Source organism: Fulmarus glacialis, unplaced genomic scaffold (genome assembly GCF_000690835.1).
Source record: "Fulmarus glacialis isolate BGI_N327 unplaced genomic scaffold, ASM69083v1 scaffold9693, whole genome shotgun sequence".
NCBI classification, from domain to species: domain Eukaryota; kingdom Metazoa; phylum Chordata; class Aves; order Procellariiformes; family Procellariidae; genus Fulmarus; species Fulmarus glacialis.
Genome location: NW_009202284.1, coordinates 30,055 through 49,631, shown reverse-complemented (window position 1 = coordinate 49,631; position 19,577 = coordinate 30,055). Strand labels below are relative to the sequence as shown.

The window sequence follows — 19,577 nt, the reverse complement described above, 5'->3', positions numbered from 1 at the left end:
AGCATCCTCTCAAGCTGGCCTAATGGTGTGATTCATACACTCTCCCATGTGCAAGGATTGATTCCCTCCTTAAAAGAACTCTTCAGCACTAAAGGGTATATCAGCGGTGTGCTGGCTGTGGTTTGTTTCTATTTGCAAATAAATTTGTTCTTTTGAGTTAGTTTGTATTGGTAAGTGGTATTTTCCACTTACCCAGAAAGAGGAAGCAGAGCTTAAGAGTGGATATTGGGGTACCTGCATACGTCTGCTGTTTCTGCAGCAGATTTGATCTATAACTTGAGAGAAGTCACAAAAGAGAGGACCCAAAGAGGAGGCTGACAGAAGGCATTTTCTCACCTGCTGTGAACTCCTGAGAACTTACTAAGGCCGAAGGGAGATTATAGATCTCTAAGGCAGTGCCTGAACTCCTTTTTAACTGCAGTTCAGTTGTGTGTAAAGTGGGCATAATCTCTGAATTATAAAACAAAGGCTGTGTTTTTCAGGTAGTTTGAAATCCTTATGTAGAGCTGTGGAATCATAAATTATTAATCTTATTGGAGAATATTTCTAGAGGTCACCAGTTCTAATAGTTTCTTTCAAACAGAAGTAGGTTCACTTAGAACAGTTTGCCCCCTATAAAATCTCTGACCTTGCCTATTCAAACTTCTTTACAAATGCATCATTTAATGCAGGAAGCTCCTCAGGGAAGGTTCTTCACATCTGCCATCATAATTTCTTATTTCCTAAATGCAGCAATTTGTACTTGATTATTCTTAGAAGGATAGTGTCTCCCTTCCCTCCCCCTGCTCTGGCATATTCCTTTGTGCTGCTGCTTGTTTCGTAGCCTGAACGTGGCATCTGAAAGTGTTTAAAATCCAAAATTGTCTTCGTTGTTATTTTGCCACTTCCTTACCACTCAATTCTAGGGGCATGAAGGAATCTGCTCTTTCATTCTCAGACTGTTTTCCTGCGGGTTGTTAGTGACAGCAAGTTGTCATCATTTTACAGCCATTCAGTAAGTAACAAAACTGAGCTGAATCTCTCATTTCAGTTTCCTAAGGACAAGATTTCCCAAAACAAAAATACACCACCACTTCTTGGAGTACTTAACATCTGTAGTAGTTAAGCAAAGGACTGAAGCCCAGATTTTTAAAGATGCTTAAGTGCTTGACTGCCACTAGAATTGAATTGGACCAAAGTACCTGTAAATAGCTTTAAAAATTTGAGTGACTGTGAAGACCTCCCTCATCCATCACTCTTGGCAGTGGTCCCTTCAGAATGGAAGTAAGGCACATCAGCAAGGTCACTTAAAATACTTGTAGTCCTGCTTTCCAGAATCTGCACATAGTAAGTGAATTGCTGCATTCTAGCATGGCTTACCATGAAATACATCTTCTGAAGCAGATTACGTATATTCCTTAGAAGAAAAGAGCCCTCGCTTGCATGAAAGTAAATACTTAAGACAGACAACATTTGAAAAGGATGCAGAATTATACTGTAAAAATACCCACCTTTATAGCTTATAATCCATTTTTTATTAAAACTGGGAAATAAAAGTAAAATTCACATTTAAATTACTTTCTGCTGTTTCTAGGGGATACTCTTTGCATTCCAGTTGGTTTCACTTTGCTGTTCTTCTACCCATTTTCAGTGCAGCTATTCTAGACTTGCATAACCTTCAGGGAAAAATTTATTCCCAAACATAAAACCTGTTTGGATTTTACTTTTTTTAATATTTAATAACATTTAACTGTGTGTTAGCCTTTGAATCACTTTCTTTTCCAGTGAATCCAGAATGTTGGGCTAGTGCTGACTGAGAAGAGAATGTGTTTGAAGGGGGGAGCCCTTCATATCTGTGTCAGGGGAATAAACATTCAGCCGTGCCATAAAAAAAGAAAGGAAAGTAAATGATTATGTTGAAGAAACATTATTATTTGTCGCACCATTCTGAAGAATGACTGCCTTGTCTTTTAGATTTGTATTAAATGTCTGAAATACTTGAGAAAGTTGCCCCTGTGTTCTTTAGCAAGTTTACTTCCACTCCCTGCTTCCCACCCCCAACTAAAGTACGTTCATAAAATTGCTGAGTTGGAAAGGTTTGTGATGAGTTCTTTGAGCTGTGTGTCTTCGTCCCTGCATATCCCCCCTTCATCTTCATCTCATATTAAATAAAGCAAATTCCAAACAGGTTAACTGTCAAACAGTTATGCTCCATCTCTTCAATCTGCTTTTAGGTTTTTCGAAGGGGAGTGTGCTGATTAGGTAAGGAGATGTCATGGTCTTCTTCCATCGATGTAGGAAGATAGCAGATATGATCGCCTGAAAAAGCCGAACTACACAGTGCAAGCATGGCTTTCGCCCAGTCGCACATTATGGCAGCTAGAAGGCATCAGCACAGTAGACTCATAATTGAAGTGGATGAGTACAGCTCCAACCCCACACAGGCTTTCACGTTCTACAACATTAACCAGGGACGTTTTCAGCCCCCACATGTGCAAATGTAAGTATTATAGTTTTGTTATTGCTCTAGCACAGCCTTCTGAATTGTTATTGGCTTGTCAATGTGGTATTTGATGGACCAGTCAAAAAGAATTCAAAGAACACTGTTTTGCTGCCTTTCTAATAATAATTACTATAATGATACAAAATCAGTCCATTTGGAAAGTATAAGTACTTTGTTAAAGGATGGGAGAAAGATCACTAGCGTAACTTTAATACATCATACTTGCGTATTAAAAAGAGAAATAAACAACAAGCAGTGATAATAAAGTAAGAGTGCTACAAGGATGATACTTTCTGCAATCTTAATAATGTTCATTTGCATTGTGCACTTGATTATTAATGTAAATAGCTGTTGAAAATACCAAGCCTGTATCTGTACAACACATACTGTTTGGTTAGTTATATTACAGCTACAAACAAGGGAAAAGTCACATCAATAAATAAAATAGTGTGGGCACCCATCCGAAAACTTACTTTCATACTGATGTGCCAAAGATGCCAAGTGCTTAAAGAGTAATTAAAATAATGTGTTTGTTTCTGACTTCTTATATAATGACAATATCAGTAAAATTAACTGTTCTAAATGATTTACTTGTAATGTAAAGTGGAGAATTATAATTACAAAATGAAACCTGCCATAAAGTTTAAAGCCAGAAGGAAGAGCAAAACAGTAAAGCTATTACAAATAAATTAAGTATAAAATTCTACTGTAAAATATTTTTATAGGGAATAAAAATGTCTGCACCATTTTATTGTGTTTATTAAAGAGAGAAGCAGCCTTATCTTTAGATCAGAAGGCTGGTTTTCATTTTCTTAAAGGAAACTTTTTTTCCTTTAGGAAGACTGAATAAATAATCACCTCATTCACATTTTTGGTATTTAATATGATCTGTAATTTACAAACATAGGCCATGATTTCTGCAGTTAAAAAATTCAGCAATTATGACTGGTTGAATGCTATATGTCTATTTAGTGAATGCTTAGGTACATTCTTTGGCATAAATTAGATATTACATTTAAAAAATCTGAAGACTAACAAATATACCAGGGTGGTGATCAAACACTCAGTTTTTGGGGGCAGTGTATTAGCTTGTGGTCTGTGTTGGGGGTTTTTAGTTACTGTTGAAATGCAAACAGTAAAATGAGTTGAGTGTTAGCACTGGGAAACATCTTTTGTTTATAGAGCTGGCAAATGGTAGCAAAAGTACAAGCAAACAAATGTGGGTTCAGAAATACTTTTAGAAATGAAAATGCCAAATGCAGGTTGCTTTATTTGTTGAGGCTTAGCCATTCTTTGTGAATATTCAGACAGTTCCTGGGCACTCATGAATTTGTTCACTGGTCTTAAAAGCGGCATGTTTTTTAGTGGGCTGAAAGTAAGTTATTTATTAGTATCCACTTGGTACTCAACAATATGCTATTTAAACTTCTAACCAGTAACAAATCATATTATTGGAGGGCTTAGACAATCAACTGCATGATAGAAGTTCAGCACCTAAACAAGTAGTTGGAAATAAGCTATCCTTAGAAAATGGTTCCTCAGAACGGTTTAGCAATCTACTATTGAAAAAGCTTGTGCAAATAGAAGAACAGGCTAAATCAACTGAAACATTTACCACAATCTGACCTAGTCTTTCTCTTGGTACAGAAATTGTAAATAATGTTTCTGAATACCAGCAGGATTTCTTTTGCCTCCTACCAGTGAATAGAATAATAAAAAAGAAGGGAAAAGTAGACATAAAAAGTGTAACAAAAGCACCTTTTATTCACATGAATCTCAGCCCTGCTTTAGTCCATGCAAGTTTTGTCGGTAACTTCAGGGAGGTGAGGGCTTTGCCTTGTCTTTATGTATAGTTCAAAATACCTAGATTAGTCATGTTGCAGGCAATCATAAACAGATTTCACACAGACCTGTTAACATCTGAACTCGCAGTAAACTACTTTAACCACAGGAGGGGTTTTGTGCTTCTTTTCTTCTGGATTCAATCTTGCAGCTCTTCCTTGGCCCTCCATGCAGTTTTATATTTCTTGTTTTGCATTTTAGCACCCGTAACATGCTGACAGCCCTTCCTAGCCCCGTCTTAGTCTTGTGCTTGTGAGATGTCTGGGTTGCCACTGACAAGAAGGGTGGTAAATTCTGATAGTGTTTTCAAGTCCATCAGTCGTTTCTGGGCAGTTCCTGTCTTGCTCCTTTGTGAAACCACTGAAATCTAGAGTATAAATGAACCTCTGGCAGTGTTTTTGCTCTGAGATTTTTTAACTTTGCTTTTCAATTTCTCTGCAAGTTTTCATACTGCTTTAAAGAAAAACAATAGCATTCGCACAAAAATAATCAGCAGATCTTTATTCCTCTGCTCATGCTGCAAGCAGTGCATTGGGTGTTGGTGTGACAGCTGCTGTGGGAATGCGTTACACAAGAATATGGAGATTGAGCCTTCAGAAATTATTTCCAGTAATACAACTTCGATGCATTTGTGAAACTTGACATATGTTTTTACCTATATCCGGCCTCAGTGTGTGCATATCACTTCAATGTGAAAATCTGCATCTCATTTATTTGTTTTTTTGTATTGATGCCTTTTTCCCATGAAAATTCTCTGGCCCATTGCACAGCATTTAAAAGTTATGCATACCTCAGCAACCAGGAGAATGCTGTTCACGTCTTCCCCGTCCCCATCCAAACTATAAGAAAAAGCACGTGTATTATGTGCTGCATGGGTTGCCAAGGTAAGGCTTCAGAGGAGCAACATGTGAAATGCATGCTACTCCCCAATACCCAACTTACTGCTGTGCTGAGCTTTAAAAAGATTTCTGAAGGAGAGGAAGCACCTGCTTTAAAGGCTACCCTACCATGAAAAGTCAAAAAGTGGTATTTTAGACCAGTCCGTATCCTTATGTTGTGCCAGGGTAGTATGCATATGTGTTGGGTTGACTTGTAACTCACTTCGGGAAGTGCTGGGCAGGGAGAACAATAATCAGAAATTTGTTTACTGAACTGATGTTTAATCTTTTTAGCTTGAACGGCTGCAACAATAGCCATGGTCACCTCCCCCCATTTTTATCCAGCCATCCCAGTTCATTTTGAAGAAGAACTCCGTGAACTGAATGCATTGCCCTTCACACAGCTCGCACCTTATGACAAGCCTCACTCGCTAGTCTAAAATCCACCATTCGCCATCCATATTCCTTTGCACCCCTGCTACCTCTACTCACCACCCATGGAGCTCACTCTATGGCAGCTCTCTTCCCTCCAAGACAGAGGCATTTTTAACATGCGATGGCCGTCATGCAGCTGCACTGTTTGAGGTTGTGACCTCCTATGCCTAACTCCCCCTGCATCTAACTCTTTTTTTTTCATCTGCCCTTCTACATGTGCCTGTGGTCCTCCCCCAACATACACCCTCCATCAGCCCTACACAGAGTGTTTGCAGCTGCTCTCTCTCAGGGTCCAAACGTTCCACTCTTTGTCAGCCAAGTTTTACAATTTCCAGTACATGCTTGCTTACATATCCCACTAGCACGTACATACTGTTGGGTATTCATTAGATATGGTTTGATCACAGCTGATTTTACTTCTTACCTCATTTTTGGTTACTTTCTGCTCAAAAACTGGAACTTCAGAAAGACGACTACAAGGTACTTGTGCTAAAAGGCTGTTTCTCCAGTACTGCTGTAAAAACCTCAACATTTCTTCTTCCTAAAAAGGTATAGGAAAGATGGGTACAAAATAATTTGTTCATATTCTGGTTTTGTAGTTATATTGTAGAAAATGCTAAGAACTTTCTCTATATTTAACAAGATACGAATGTTTTAGATTTATTCCTCACTCTCTCACTAATCTTGTTAAGTTGTCAAAAACACCTCAGTTTACCCACCTATAAATTTCACTGAATTCTTCGACTTAGAGACAAGATTGCGTGATTAAAGATTATTATCATATATCTTTCAAGCAATAAAATGCCTTCTGAAAATTTACCCAGTAAACAGGGGTAGTAGTATTAATAGCAAAGATCTCTTAACTTTTTTCCTGAGTTTATTTATATAAAAGTAAGCTGCTGAATTGAAGCACAACCAGCAAGGGTTAGGAATATGTATTACATACTGCAACAGTGAACAAAACTAATTTTATTTGTCCTTTCAAAATAAGTGTTGTAAAAGTAAAATAATTCGTAACAATTCTGTATATCTCTCTGGCTTCTAGTGACATAAATGTAGCTCTTGCATCTCTAGCTTTTTGATTTTACTCCACCAGAATTCCCTAAACTGGAATAGCAGATATGGTATAGCTGCATATAGATACATTTGCTTCTATATATTCTAACAAAATACGGATTGAGCGTAAAAAGATTGAGTTGAAAATAAGTATTTCTCATATAGCAGAGAGGTGTTCCCTGCTTTTCTGTTCTAAATCATAAGTAAGTCTCATCAAACTGGGTCAGATCTTTTCGTTTCCTCGGTTTTGAATATCGAGATTGGGCTCTGAACAATGCAGCCTCACCCCTCACAGCATCTGATTTCATTTAGTATAATTAAGCCCAGAAAGTTGCCACATTTGTCCTGACAATAGTCAGGCTTGAACGTACATTTACAGCTGTGTTGTCAGGAGAGTTCTTATCTTGCTTTGCATTAACACACTGAAACATATCTCCAAAATGTGTTAATTAAATTTGCTGGAATTATATAACTTGCAGAAAAAAGTTATAATTAGAAAAAATGCATTTAAATGTATTTATGTATCTAAAATGAATCTTTCCCCTGTGTACTATGTAGTCATATTTAAACAATGAAACGGGATAGTACTGTTCCTTTGAAACTGGCAATGCCTTTGGTTTATTTGTAAGTGTTTGTTTCAGAGTTACTGCCATAGTTCAATCTCTTTTCCTTAATCTTTTTAAATTAATCCATCTACCCAACAAATACTGAAAATGTTGTGATGTGAACATCAAGAATTTTTACACCTCCCATTAGTGTTAGTTTTGTTTTAATAAATCTCTTCCATTAGACAGATCTACAAGCCTGTGTAATCTTTTGTAAAGGTAAAAAATAGTATTAGAATTGCAAAGTAGACACTAAGAAGTACATAAGTACTTTATAACCTTGTTATGATGCATTTCCTACAGGGTTGATCCGGTGCCCCACGATGCTCCCAAACCTCCAGGATATACACGATTTGTCTGTATTTCTGATACTCACTCAAGAACTGATCCCATCCAAATGCCATATGGAGATGTGTTAATACATGCTGGTGATTTTACTGAGCTGGGACTTCCTAGTGAAGTAAAAAAATTCAATGAGTGGCTAGGTAGGTATTGAATTCTGTGTGGATTTGAAAGTAAATTTGTTTACTAATTGTATCTGCCCCTTCTGCCTCCCAGTAAAAACCATCATGCACTCAGAAATGATGAATATTAATTTGACTTTTAAATTTGAATGGCAATGAGCAGGAATCAGATTTTTTTTCTTTTTTTTTTTTTTTACAAATATTTTTGCATTTTTCCAACTGAGCAAATAAGATTTGTGAGACTATTCATCTGTTCTGCCTTCACACTCTCAAGTGTACATTAAGCAACTTCTTGGTGTTAGCAACAATTTAAGGCAGTAGGCCTTTAATGATTTACATAAAACCTCTTACATACATTGTTATGGCTTTGCTTCCCCGCAGAAAAAGTTGTTGTGACTGAAAACATTTGTCTGTTTAACCCCGGAGGCTCATAGTTTTTTTATCTGAGGCTCAGCTGCACCACAGTGATGAATTCCAAACAAAGCAAAACGTGTGCCTGTGGTTGCTGTCTTGGAAGTAGCAGACCAGATGTAGATGCCTTCTGTAGGCAACTGTTGGCATTGGTAACTGAAATTCTGTTCCACTGGGCAAGAGAGTGGTGATTTACATGTGCTTCTGCAATGTTTTGTAGATGCTAAAAAAAATGACAGTGAAAATTGGAAAGCATACACTGTATCCAGACAAAAACCCTGATCGGTATTGTTCCTGCAGCAGTGTGGATACCTTAATTTAGAATAAAAATGGATTCTGGATTCTGATACTTCATTATCAAAGAAAGGGTGAGAGGAAATGAAGGAGTTGGAGAGAGAAAGGACACAGTTTAAGGGTAATGGATTTCAGTTTTTAGGTTTATTTTCTTTCCTGTAGTTGATATTTTTGCATTTTTCCTGTCTTTTGTGCTACATATTACAGCATTCCACACTGGAAAGGCACAAAGCAGACAGATGCATGTAGGCTGGAATAGAATATTAAAAGAAGCCAGGACTTCACAATTTAAACAAATATTTACTAGCAAATAATTATCAGCAAGGGTGATAAATATTTATTTGAGCTTGGGAACCCAGTAATATAACCCACATGGAACAACTGCATTGTTTTATGAGTATTAAGGTAGGGACAGCATGTGGAAGTTACATACTCTGTTATACTGCCCTCACATCTGTCTCTGTACCCAAATGGAACAGGTTGGCTGTAAAACAAAGCAAATTTTAATCCTGTTTTGTAGGTCTCTACCATGTATTATAATAATGTACTGAAAATAGCATATAAAGATTATACAAACCATATGGTTATCCCTTCTAAATAATATCCATTTTATTTATCTGCTAGTGTGGGAAGAAAAGTGCTTTGGGATATTGCTATTGAGCAAGGATGGGGGCTACACCCATTACTTGCTGCACAGTTTTTGTCTCCCTAGTTCTCCATCTGCCTCCCTGCTGGTCACAGCTGTACAGTGTTCTGAAGAAGTCCTTAAGCTGAAATTCTCTCAGTATGGTAGGGAGATTTCCCAAGGCATTTCTGTGATGGTCTTTTCATCATTTTTATTCCAAAAGAAGGCTTAATTTTCTGACTTTTCAGGCATGCTTCCAATTTCATGGTAGTGTGTGGTTTGGGAAAAGGTCATCTTTGTGCTTTGAGTTATATTTTTGCAAGAGCATCTTTGAGATATGCAGATTTAGCAAATTAAAGATTTTTTTCAGTTTCTTGGCAATTTGAAAAAATGCTAAATTTAACTTAATTTTTTAATTAATTCTGGAAAATCCAATAGAAAAATAATTTGGGGTCAATACATGGGTTTCATTCAGCTATCATTTAAAGTTTTGTTCCTGTTCAAAGTTGTGAACTTTAAATTACAGTCAATGAGATTTCAAAATGGAAACTTCAGCTTATTTTGAAAGATTTTTTTTTGTTTTAAATGAACAATTTATCAACTCTTGAATACCCTGAGTGTTTGCAAAATCTATAGTAAATGGTAGAATGCTTAAGTGTTCTCTTTGAGAAGAAGAAATTTCAGAAGTTTTTGCTGGTTGTCCATTTTGTTGTGAAAGGCACTAGTCTTCAACAGTTTTGATTTTTCTAGATAGCTGCTTCCAGTACCTGCCATGATTTTGCAACTCCCACAGCCTACCCAACCTTCTCCTTCTTCCTTGTCTTAACATTTTACTAGTTTCTAGAGAAAGTAATTGAATGACTCTGGCACGGACTTTTACCTCCACTGTCATTCTTACCTGCTGCCACCAAATTTCCCTGTCCATTCCTTCATCCCATAGCACAGGGCTCACCTTCCCACTTAGTTATTTTGTTCTGTGTCAAATCTATTCTGCCATTATTAGACTATAACTTTGTTTATGCCTTGGAATAAACACTAGAATATTTGTTTGTTACACCTTCCCTTGATCTCAGCTTCCTCTTAGGCACTAGATACATATCCTACTCCTGTTTTTGCACCACATCTTTATGTGTAGCATTGATTCCTACCTTTTTTAGCTTTCTGTTCCATCATACCCTCTTGAGTCTGTGCCACTCTGGCCTGTTGGCCTATTTCATCTCTTCAAGAGGCCCTTCAGCAAGTTCAGATTTTATCTTTCTGTTCTGCATAAAATTTCTGTGCCTGTCTGATGCAAAGTATATTTTACATTAACATCATTAACTTCCATGGACCTTATGGTTATATTGAGCACATGCTCAAGTGTTGTGCTAATAGAGGCACGTTGGCTTGCTGAATCATACCCTAAAATATGTTCTCTCTTTTTTAGGCTAACTGTATGTGGGTATACAGGAAGGCCTGTACCAGCTCAAATAGTATGTCTGTCTAGCCCAGTATTGTCTTTGACCGTGGCTAGCAGCCAAGGTGCTCTGCTTTGTCTGCCCCTTAGTCACCTAGTTTTATACTTTCTATCCTCTGACCCCTAAAGCCCTCCACTCCATTTCATTTCACTTCGTTCTTTTAGTAGTTTTCTTTCACTTTTCTTTTTCTCAAAGCCCACTCCCTCCTTCCCAGGGAGGGATTTGAGGTTTTACTAGGGCTAGGTTGATGCCTAACTCTATGGAGGAGATTAAATGCATGTGCATAATTTCTCAGCTTTCTTTGGTAGGCAGTCCAAGGACGTCTTGAGCCACAGCATTACTTTGTATTTAATATATAGATTTTTCTTCTCTGAGTTTTTTAATTGCCTTTTGGATTTATGCAAATTTTGAGCGCCGACACAATCTTGCATCGGAGTTCCACAATGTGATATGGATTGTGTGACGAACTTTGCTTATTTTGAACCTGTCACCTACTAGTTTCATTTAGTATTTCCTAATACTGGAAGAAGCAAGTGAACAATTTCATTCTTCTTTCTTTTTTTGCTCTTCCCATATCTGCTCTTAAGGTATTTTTCAGGCTGAAGACTCTTTAGAAGTCCTTAAATGCCTTTGATCATCTATGTACCTCTTTGTTCTATATCCTTTTAAAAATGGTGAGACCAGAACTGCACAGGGTCTGAGAACATCACAGATTTATCCCCTGGCATAATGAAATTTCCTAGTTTGTTTCTTTTCCTTTCTAGTGTTGTGGATTATTCTGTTTTTATTTTTGACTGTGACTGAACAATGAGATGGCATTTTCATAAAATTGCCTATTACAACTCTATGAACTTGTTCCTGAATGGTAATATCTAGTTCAAAACCCATCAGTGTGTATCTATAGTTGGTATATTTTTTCCAGCATTTGAATTATTCTGCATAAATTTATATTCAGTTTCATCTGTCTTCTTATTGCCCAGTCATGCAGTATCATGATGTACTTTTGCAAGTCAGATTTCTATTTTGCTACCCTTGTTCAGGGTAGTTTAGAAAAAGAAGGGAAAAAGCAATGAATAATCCGTTTACAAAGCTTGCCAATGCTGCCAACCTGATAATTTCCCTCCCTTCTTTTCCCGAACCGACCTTTCTTCTGTTTTTATATTTCATCTTTTCCTTTTTTTACCTAGTTTCTTCTCTGACTGTATTTTTCTTCCAGATTTGAAAACCCAATTTTGTAAAAGCAGAGAAAATGAAGTACAAAATACGTATTATGGTAGGGCCAAATGGAAGGCCATGAGGCCAGTGAAACTTTCTAATGACATTATAAGGATGCATGATATGACAGCTTTGAACATATGCTAATTTTCCAGTATGTCCAGGAGATTTTAATGACATCACTTTAAACAGCCGGAAATAATTCAGGGGAATTGTTTCTAAATACATGGACCTGTGAGAGCAGGTCCAGAGGAGGGCCACGAAAACGATCAGAGGGATGGAACACCTCTCCTGTGAAGAAAGGCTGAGAAAGTTGTGGTCGTTCAGCCTGGAGAAGAGGAGGTTCTGGGGAGATCTTATTGCGGCCTTTCAATATATAAAGGGGGCTTATAAGAAAGATGAAGAAAGACTTTTTACCAGGGCCTGTAGTGACAGGACAAGAGGCAGCAGTTTTAAACTGAAAGATGGTAGATTTAGATTGAATATAAGGAAATAATTTTTTACAATGAGGGTGGTGAGACACAGAACAGGTTGCCCAGAGAGGCTGTGGATGTCCCATCATTGAAAATGTGCAGAGTGAGGTTGGACGGGGCTCTGAGCAACCTGCTCTAGTGAAAAATACCCCTGCCCATGGCAGGAAGGTTGGACTAGATGATCTTTAAAGATCCTTTTCAACTCAAACCATTCTATGATTCTGTGTAATCAAGGCTAGATAAGGTAGAACATATCATAAGATATGTCAAGCTAACTATGCACTGTAGCTATCCTTGTCCTCAACTTTTTCATTATTTTTGTTTTTGTTATTTATTCCCTACCTGCATATAAATCAAATGTGTTGTAGAACAAATACAAAGACACATGTCCTGCTTTAGTGCACTCATCAAATAATGACTCCAAAACCATCTCTATTTTTTATCTCCTATATTGTTGGCACTGGAAATTGCCTGCTTGGCTCAGTTGCTCTTGTAATTCCCCTTGCTCAAGTCTGTAATATCATTTCCAAATTGTGTATGCTCCAGGACCCACTGTCACTTTGAGCTTGTGGGTTACTTTCCTGGAAATTTAACTAAATAGCTGATCTGTGATATAAGCTGCCACACATACTTCCATATTCTCTCTGAGAATTCTCTTCTGTGCATGGATTGGAACGATTACTTTAACTAACAGATTTTGTAATACCCATTGTTTCAGTATGTTTGCTTGAGATTTTCCAATGTCAAAGACAGTCTTCCTATTTGAAATTGAAGTTCACGCTAAGTTTGAAAGAAAAAAATAGAAGGTGGCTTTGCATTGTAGTGGAAAACAACAATTAGCTCTTCAGAGTATTTTCCTGAAAATGTTAATCTTACTTGCATATTTACACACACAAAAAAAAAGGATTAAATTGTTTGACATGCACTTCAGGAATTGACCTGGGCAGATTCAGCTCAAAGAATAATGTTTTTATTTCGGACTAAAAAGTATTTTAGGGTGAAGGTGCTTTCCCAGCTATAGTAACTAGCACTACTAGAATTACCTGTTTCTAGTATTAGATTGTAGAACAAAATCAGCTAATTTTGGTCAATAAAAATCATCCTTACTTTTAAGTTCTTGATAAAAAATAAAAGATCTTCAGAAAAGCCTGAAACACTAGGCTTAGCTTTACTTTTGCTTTACTGTTCAATCTTGCAAAATGATGGTAGTTATTTTTCTTCCTCTCTTAACAGGTATTTTATATTTTTGGGTTCAATAAGGCTCACATTTAAAACAGATTAAAATTGTGTTGAAGAAGAAAGAAAATCAGCTTCAGAGCAGCAAAAGAAATTAGAATTTATAAATTGTAGTCATGCCATTTTGACCATCGGTAATTACACTATTTTTATGTTAATGTAGAAACCCCTTGAAAGAAGTATTTAAGCACTAATTAACTATTTACAAAAGAATGGCTTTGGAAATGCAGTGAAAAACATTGAGCTGTATAGGGATTTAGAGCAGATGTCATTTTTAAAAGACTGGGCATACTAAAAAAAGTGTTGGTTTTTATTCCATTTCTTAAATGTGTGATGGCACAGATCCATTTTTATATCTAAGGCTTAGACAGTACAGCACAGAAAAGTGCACTGCAACACACTCTTCCAGTATTTCTCCAGTTCTGGGGAGTTAGTATGTCCTGAAGACATCTGAATGTTAAACTGGCTGCTGGGAGTCTCAGGGAATATTTAAGCTACATCCCTGTATTGGGAAGATGACCCAGAACAACTGTTTTCCAGGTATTCCTTCCATGCTAGTGGTGAGAAGCTGTAGAAGCTGTAGGAGCGGTGAGTGCTAAAGGATTTTTCCTTCATTCTCTCCTTCCAAACACATGTATGCTTTTGGGGCATTTCTTGCACTTTGTACTAATACTGAGGTTTCTTCTTTCCACTGATGGAGTGGAAAGTAGCCAAACTTCAAGATTCTGAGTCTCTGGGATGACTCACCTAAAAACGTCCTGTGATTTTCATAAATATTGAGATCCTTGACCCCTAAAATCAGCACGTGAGTACAAATACCCAGTCTTATTCCTAGCAGTCAAGTGTAGCTTTAGGAAGGCAGCATGGCCCAGAATTGCAGAGAGCAACCGGGCAACTGGAAGATCTGGAATATGATTCTGTGAACTGTCATTGTCTCTGGTGGAGATACTTGAAAGAGCCTGAGGAAGGCAGGCAACCGAATTCTAGTTAGTCCTCTTCAGGTTTGACAGCCTCTGTATTGTTCCCCCTTGCAAAATTGTGAAAATGATGCTTGATTCATCCATATCAATGTGTTGGTGGATTAATTATTCTCAGTACAGCACTTTGAACACCTATTGCAAAGCACTATACACAAACATTAAACATTGTTATTAGGGCTGTGCACCTCGTATGGTGACATGACACACAGCTTTTTGTAGTCTTCCTTTCAGAAGGTGACAACTGGGAGATACTGAAAGCAGCTTTGTGAGATCTGAAGATCTGAATAGGAATCTGTATCAGTGTGCAGAGAGATTCATGTAGGAAGTCTAAAGTATTTTTTAATTGTTACTTCTTAACAGAGTTCTCTATCTCCTTTGCTTTCATTGTCCCCAGATACATGTTGTAAACCAAAACTAGAATATTCTAAAGGGCAAAAAAGCTGTTGTAGAACTTCATCTCCTCAGAAAGGTATATTATTTAAGACTATTCCAGGAAGTAAAAAAGAAAAAATATTTATGAAAATGGACCCTGTGGCTTACGTAGCTGGGGGTTCTCAAACCATCAATTGCCATAATCTAAGGGGACATATCAAAGGAAAGTTCCACCTAGGCAAACCTTGCAGCCTATTTTCTAGGCACCTGTTACTGACCAGTAATGGACAGAAGGTACAGAGCTACATAATCTTTCGGCTTGACTCACTACAGCTACTCTAATGGCCTAGTTTGCAGCATGCATTGGGTTGGTTCTGCATAATTACGGGGTAATTAAATAAACCAGGGTAAAAGGAACCCACTTTTCCTTCAGAGTAATCTTGGCCAATTATTACACATGTGTGTGGGTGCGTATAAAACACAGTATATCAAAGAGCCTAAGATGGACTATTACCAGATATTTTTTAGTTTGATTTGCCTTTATCTGTTTATTTTAAGAAATACTGTTTTGCAAATGTGAGCAGCATTGTATGTGTTTGCTGTTTTAGTGTTTGATATAATTACTGGCTTTTACAATGCAAGAATGTCTAGAGCTAGCAGGTTACAGATGACTTAGGAGGGAGTGTTCATTTACAATGTTATTCCAGATTACACACCATACAAAAAGTATGTTAATGTGAATTTCCCAGACATCAGCCTAAGTGTTTAAACACAGAACTGTCAAAGAGATGCTAAAAAGCAATCTGAGACAGTTATGCAGTCTTTTTACTGTATCACTCACTGCTGTATTCTAAAAGGTTGAAATGAGAGGGGAAAAGCATTAAGTGGGCACTTATATGATTGTCACTGCCTTTAATGAATACTAAAAATTCTGCTCAGTACAATACCAGGAGAGAAGCAAAGCACATCTGCTTGTACAAGTTTGCATTTATCTTGGTGAAGTTGCAAGTTGATAACAATTGTAAGCTGCAAAGGAGGTCACTGGTTGATAAAGATGCCTAACCTCTTAGTACAAGAGGAGCCTGGACTATAAACATCATGCATTTGCTTTTAAATTATTTGCAGTGTTTATCTAATTTGTGGAGAAGGCTTGCTGATAGAACAGGATGAACCTTTAAGCACACAGAATTCTACCTTGAACAAACTCAGATGCAGAGAAATAGCAAACAAAGGCACATTGTTCAGTGCTTTGCATTATGCAGTTTGTAGTTCAAGTAATGGTTCCCCAGCATTTCAAGTTATTGTGTAAAAATTATGTTTGCCATAAAAAGGACCTACTGTAGTTTAGAAGTTAAGAATTGCTGTAATAATTTTGTAATTGGTGCATAAACGTGCAAAAAATTAGATATTCAGTTGATTTTCTTAATTAGTAATCTACAGTAGTGAAAGGAATAAACAAAGATGTTACTAGCTAAACAATATATATATTCTTATACACACTATATTACCAGAACTACTGTCCGATTCTTATACTAAGCAAACAAAGGCTGAGAAACTTTCTGAGGAGGGCTTGCCATAACTGACAAAAACTCCATGTATGTAGTTAAGAAGTTAGTAAGATGATAATACCGTCTGGCTACATATAAGCTAAATATGATCTCCCAGGCTTTTTGATAGTAAAATAATCTCAAAGAATAATAAATTACATTGATTTAGGAGATTTAGGGCAGAATTTTTTGTGTGATGAGTTGTTCTGGGAGCAGAACCACTGCTGCCTGACGTCTTGGATTTTGTCTTGTAGACCTTCTGTGGGTTCTTAGGTGTCTCATAGGATGAGACCTAAGGTGTCTCATTCCTTTGAAGCCTCTCCTTTAGGCTGGGCATTGGTCTTCTTAGACACTTACTTTCAGGAGACTCAAGGGAACATAATTATCTTTGAGGCTTTTACTCCTCTGCTGAATATAGTAAATGACTTTTGAATCTGTTGGGCATTTTCAGAGGGATATTGAGAGATAAGCATACAGAAGTCTAAAGCATCATAATTCTACAAGTTTTGTTTCTGTAAGAAAAAGGTACCCTTTGCTAAAACTGCTAAATTAAGTGCAAGATAATGTGTTTCCAGGGGGAGACACTGCATACAGGGGGAGATTACAAAAAGTAAAGGAGAGGGAAAAATGAGGCAGGAAAGATGAAGAACCATGTAGCAGAGAAGAAGGAAAAGGAAGGGCAAAATCCCTCATCCCATGTTAAGATAGAGGCTGAAGGAGTGGATGGTGGCTTGGAGCCCCATCGCAAATTGGCAGAAGGCAAAAGTTGGATGTGGCCTGAAAGAGAAAGCCCTGAAGCCCAGGACTGAATTGGAGCCAGTGTGTTTCTGACAGAATTTTGATGGGTAAACATTTCTGTTGTTTCCAAATCCAAATAGGATGAAGTGGCTAGAGGTTGATTATGGAGGAAAATAATTCTAATTTCTTGCAAGTTAGACGTTATGGGAGGAAAAAAATCCCTTGTTTTAGAAAAAAATGTGAAATTTTGCTTAGAAATGAAATTTGTATTCACCCCAAAATATTTTAAACTGACATTTTGCTTCATTTTGTTTCCTTGGTAATGTCAGAATCACTACATGAATTTCCAAATATATCCCATTCCATCCAAGTGGTATTTTAATAATTTTAATACAGAAAACTGTTTAGGTAAAATTTTTACAATCAATTCTAGTTGTAGTACTTTTCCAAGTTATAGGGGTATTTTAGCAGAAGCTTCTCAGATGCCAAAAACCGGGGGATCCCTGGTCTTTGGGCAAAAACACTTGTCTTGTTTTGGCTAGTCAAAATAAGAGATCAGAAAAAAAATGTAGCTTTCCCCCAAATTCATAACTTTTCTTTTTTTTTGGTTTGAAAATACATCTTTGAGTCCCATAGCATATGTTCTTGCATGTGTTTCATGCCACTCCTGAAGGGCAGATCTATTTGTTACATGCTTGCTTCCTTAATTTTACTGGGGAATGAGTTTTGTCCTGGATATGTGTGCAGAATTCTTGTGACAGCCATAAATTTTCTTTAATATCTTTGTATAGATAGAGCTTCTGTATTACTACCAAGTTTGCTACCTGTCCACCAGCAAAGCCATATGCTAGCATCAAATGTTCATTGGCTATCAGTTGGGTATTTAGTCCTGCTCATCTGCTAAATGGATAGTAAGAGAAACTTACACCAAAGTTAATGGAACATACTCTCTAGTCCTGTTGAATTGCTTGTCTGCCAAAGATTTGTTCTATTAGAATCACAACATGAAATGAGTTTTTAATTTCTTTCAGCATTTGTGGGCTGTTTAAAATTCTTTTTTGTTTTCCAGTGTAGACTTAGAGAAACCTAGAATCACACAGGATTGAGGGGGCCTCTGGAGGTCACTGAGCCCAACTTCCTGTTCAAAGCAGGTCTAGTCAGAACCTTGTCCAGTTGTATTTTGAACATCTCCAAGGGTGGAGATTTCACAGCTGCTCTGGACATCTATTCCACTTTTTGACCATCCTCATGGTAAAATTCTTTCCTTATACCATGTTCCCACATGTGTCCGTTGCCTCTTGTTGTATCTGTGTGCACCTCTGAGAAGAACCTAGCTCTGGCTTCTCTTTATCCTGAGATCAGGTAGTTGCAGACAGCAGTAAGGTCTTTCCTTCATCTTCTCTAGGCTGAACAGACTCTATCTCAGCCTCTCCCCGTATGCCACATTCCCCAGCCATCTTGGTGGCCCTCTTGCTTCAGTTTGTCAGTAGTTTTTCTTTTACTGAGGAACCCAGAACTGGACACCACAAATGCTAGATAGAGGAGAAAGATCACTCCCTTTGTTCAGCTGGTTTCACTGTTACTAATACAGGCCCGGATGTGGTTGGCTGTCTTTGCCACAAAGACACACTGACTCTTGTTGAATGAAGTTACTTTATCCTAGGTGCAGGACTTTGCATTTGCTTTTGATGAAGTTTATTAGGTTCCTGTCAGCCCATTTTTCCAGCCTTTGGAGGTTCCTCTGAATAGCAGACATGCCCTCCAGAGTGGGGGGCTACACCTAATTTGGTGTTGTCTGCAAACTTGCTGAAAGTGCACTCCATCAGATCATCCAGGCTGTTAGTAAAGAAAGGAAGCAGTATTGGTCCCAACGTCACTAGCAGAGGGATACCTCTAGTGACTGACTGGCAGATGGACTTTGTACCACTGATTCTAGCCCTTTGAGTCCAGTATTCCAGGCGATACTCAACCCACGTTATCATCCATCCTTATCTCAACAATTTGGCTATAAGGATGCTATGGGAGATTGTGTCAAAGGCTAAAATCAAGGTGAACAACATCCAGTGCTCTCCCTTATCCCCAGAGCCAGTCATCTCCTCATAGAAGGCAATTGCGTTAGTCAGGTGTGATTTTCCCACGTTAAATCAATGATGGCTGTTCCCAGTCACTTTCCTGACCTTCATGTGCTTGGAAAATTACTTTGTGGGAGATTTGTTCCATAATTTTCCCAGGCCTGGTGTGAGGTTTGGTGGCCTGTAGTTCCCCAGATTACCCTTCTTGCCTTTCTTGAGGATGGGTGGGACATTTGCCCTTTTCCAGCCATTGGGAACTTCTCCAATCCCCCTGACTTTTCAGAGGTGACAGACCTGTGACAGACAGGTGATAGGCCTGTGTCCATCCATTGCAGCACTCCAGTCAGGTGAGCTATCCCACCATGTCTCTGTAATCTCAGAGATGTCACAACTCT

The 19,577-nt window shown here is 37.8% G+C and overlaps 1 protein-coding gene across 1 annotated transcript in view; it reads left to right on the top strand.

Moving 5' to 3' along the window:
- Positions 1-2,212: 2,212 nt before the first annotated feature.
- Positions 2,213-19,577, top strand: part of MPPED1 (metallophosphoesterase domain containing 1) — a gene marked incomplete at its 3' end in the record, with an annotated part of 44,363 nt that continues 26,998 nt past the window's right edge. Inside the window, exons 1-2 of the mRNA XM_009574239.1 lie at positions 2,213-2,479; positions 7,602-7,783. Coding sequence (XP_009572534.1) covers positions 2,328-2,479; positions 7,602-7,783 — 334 coding nt within the window. The remainder of the gene's footprint in view (positions 2,480-7,601; positions 7,784-19,577) is intronic.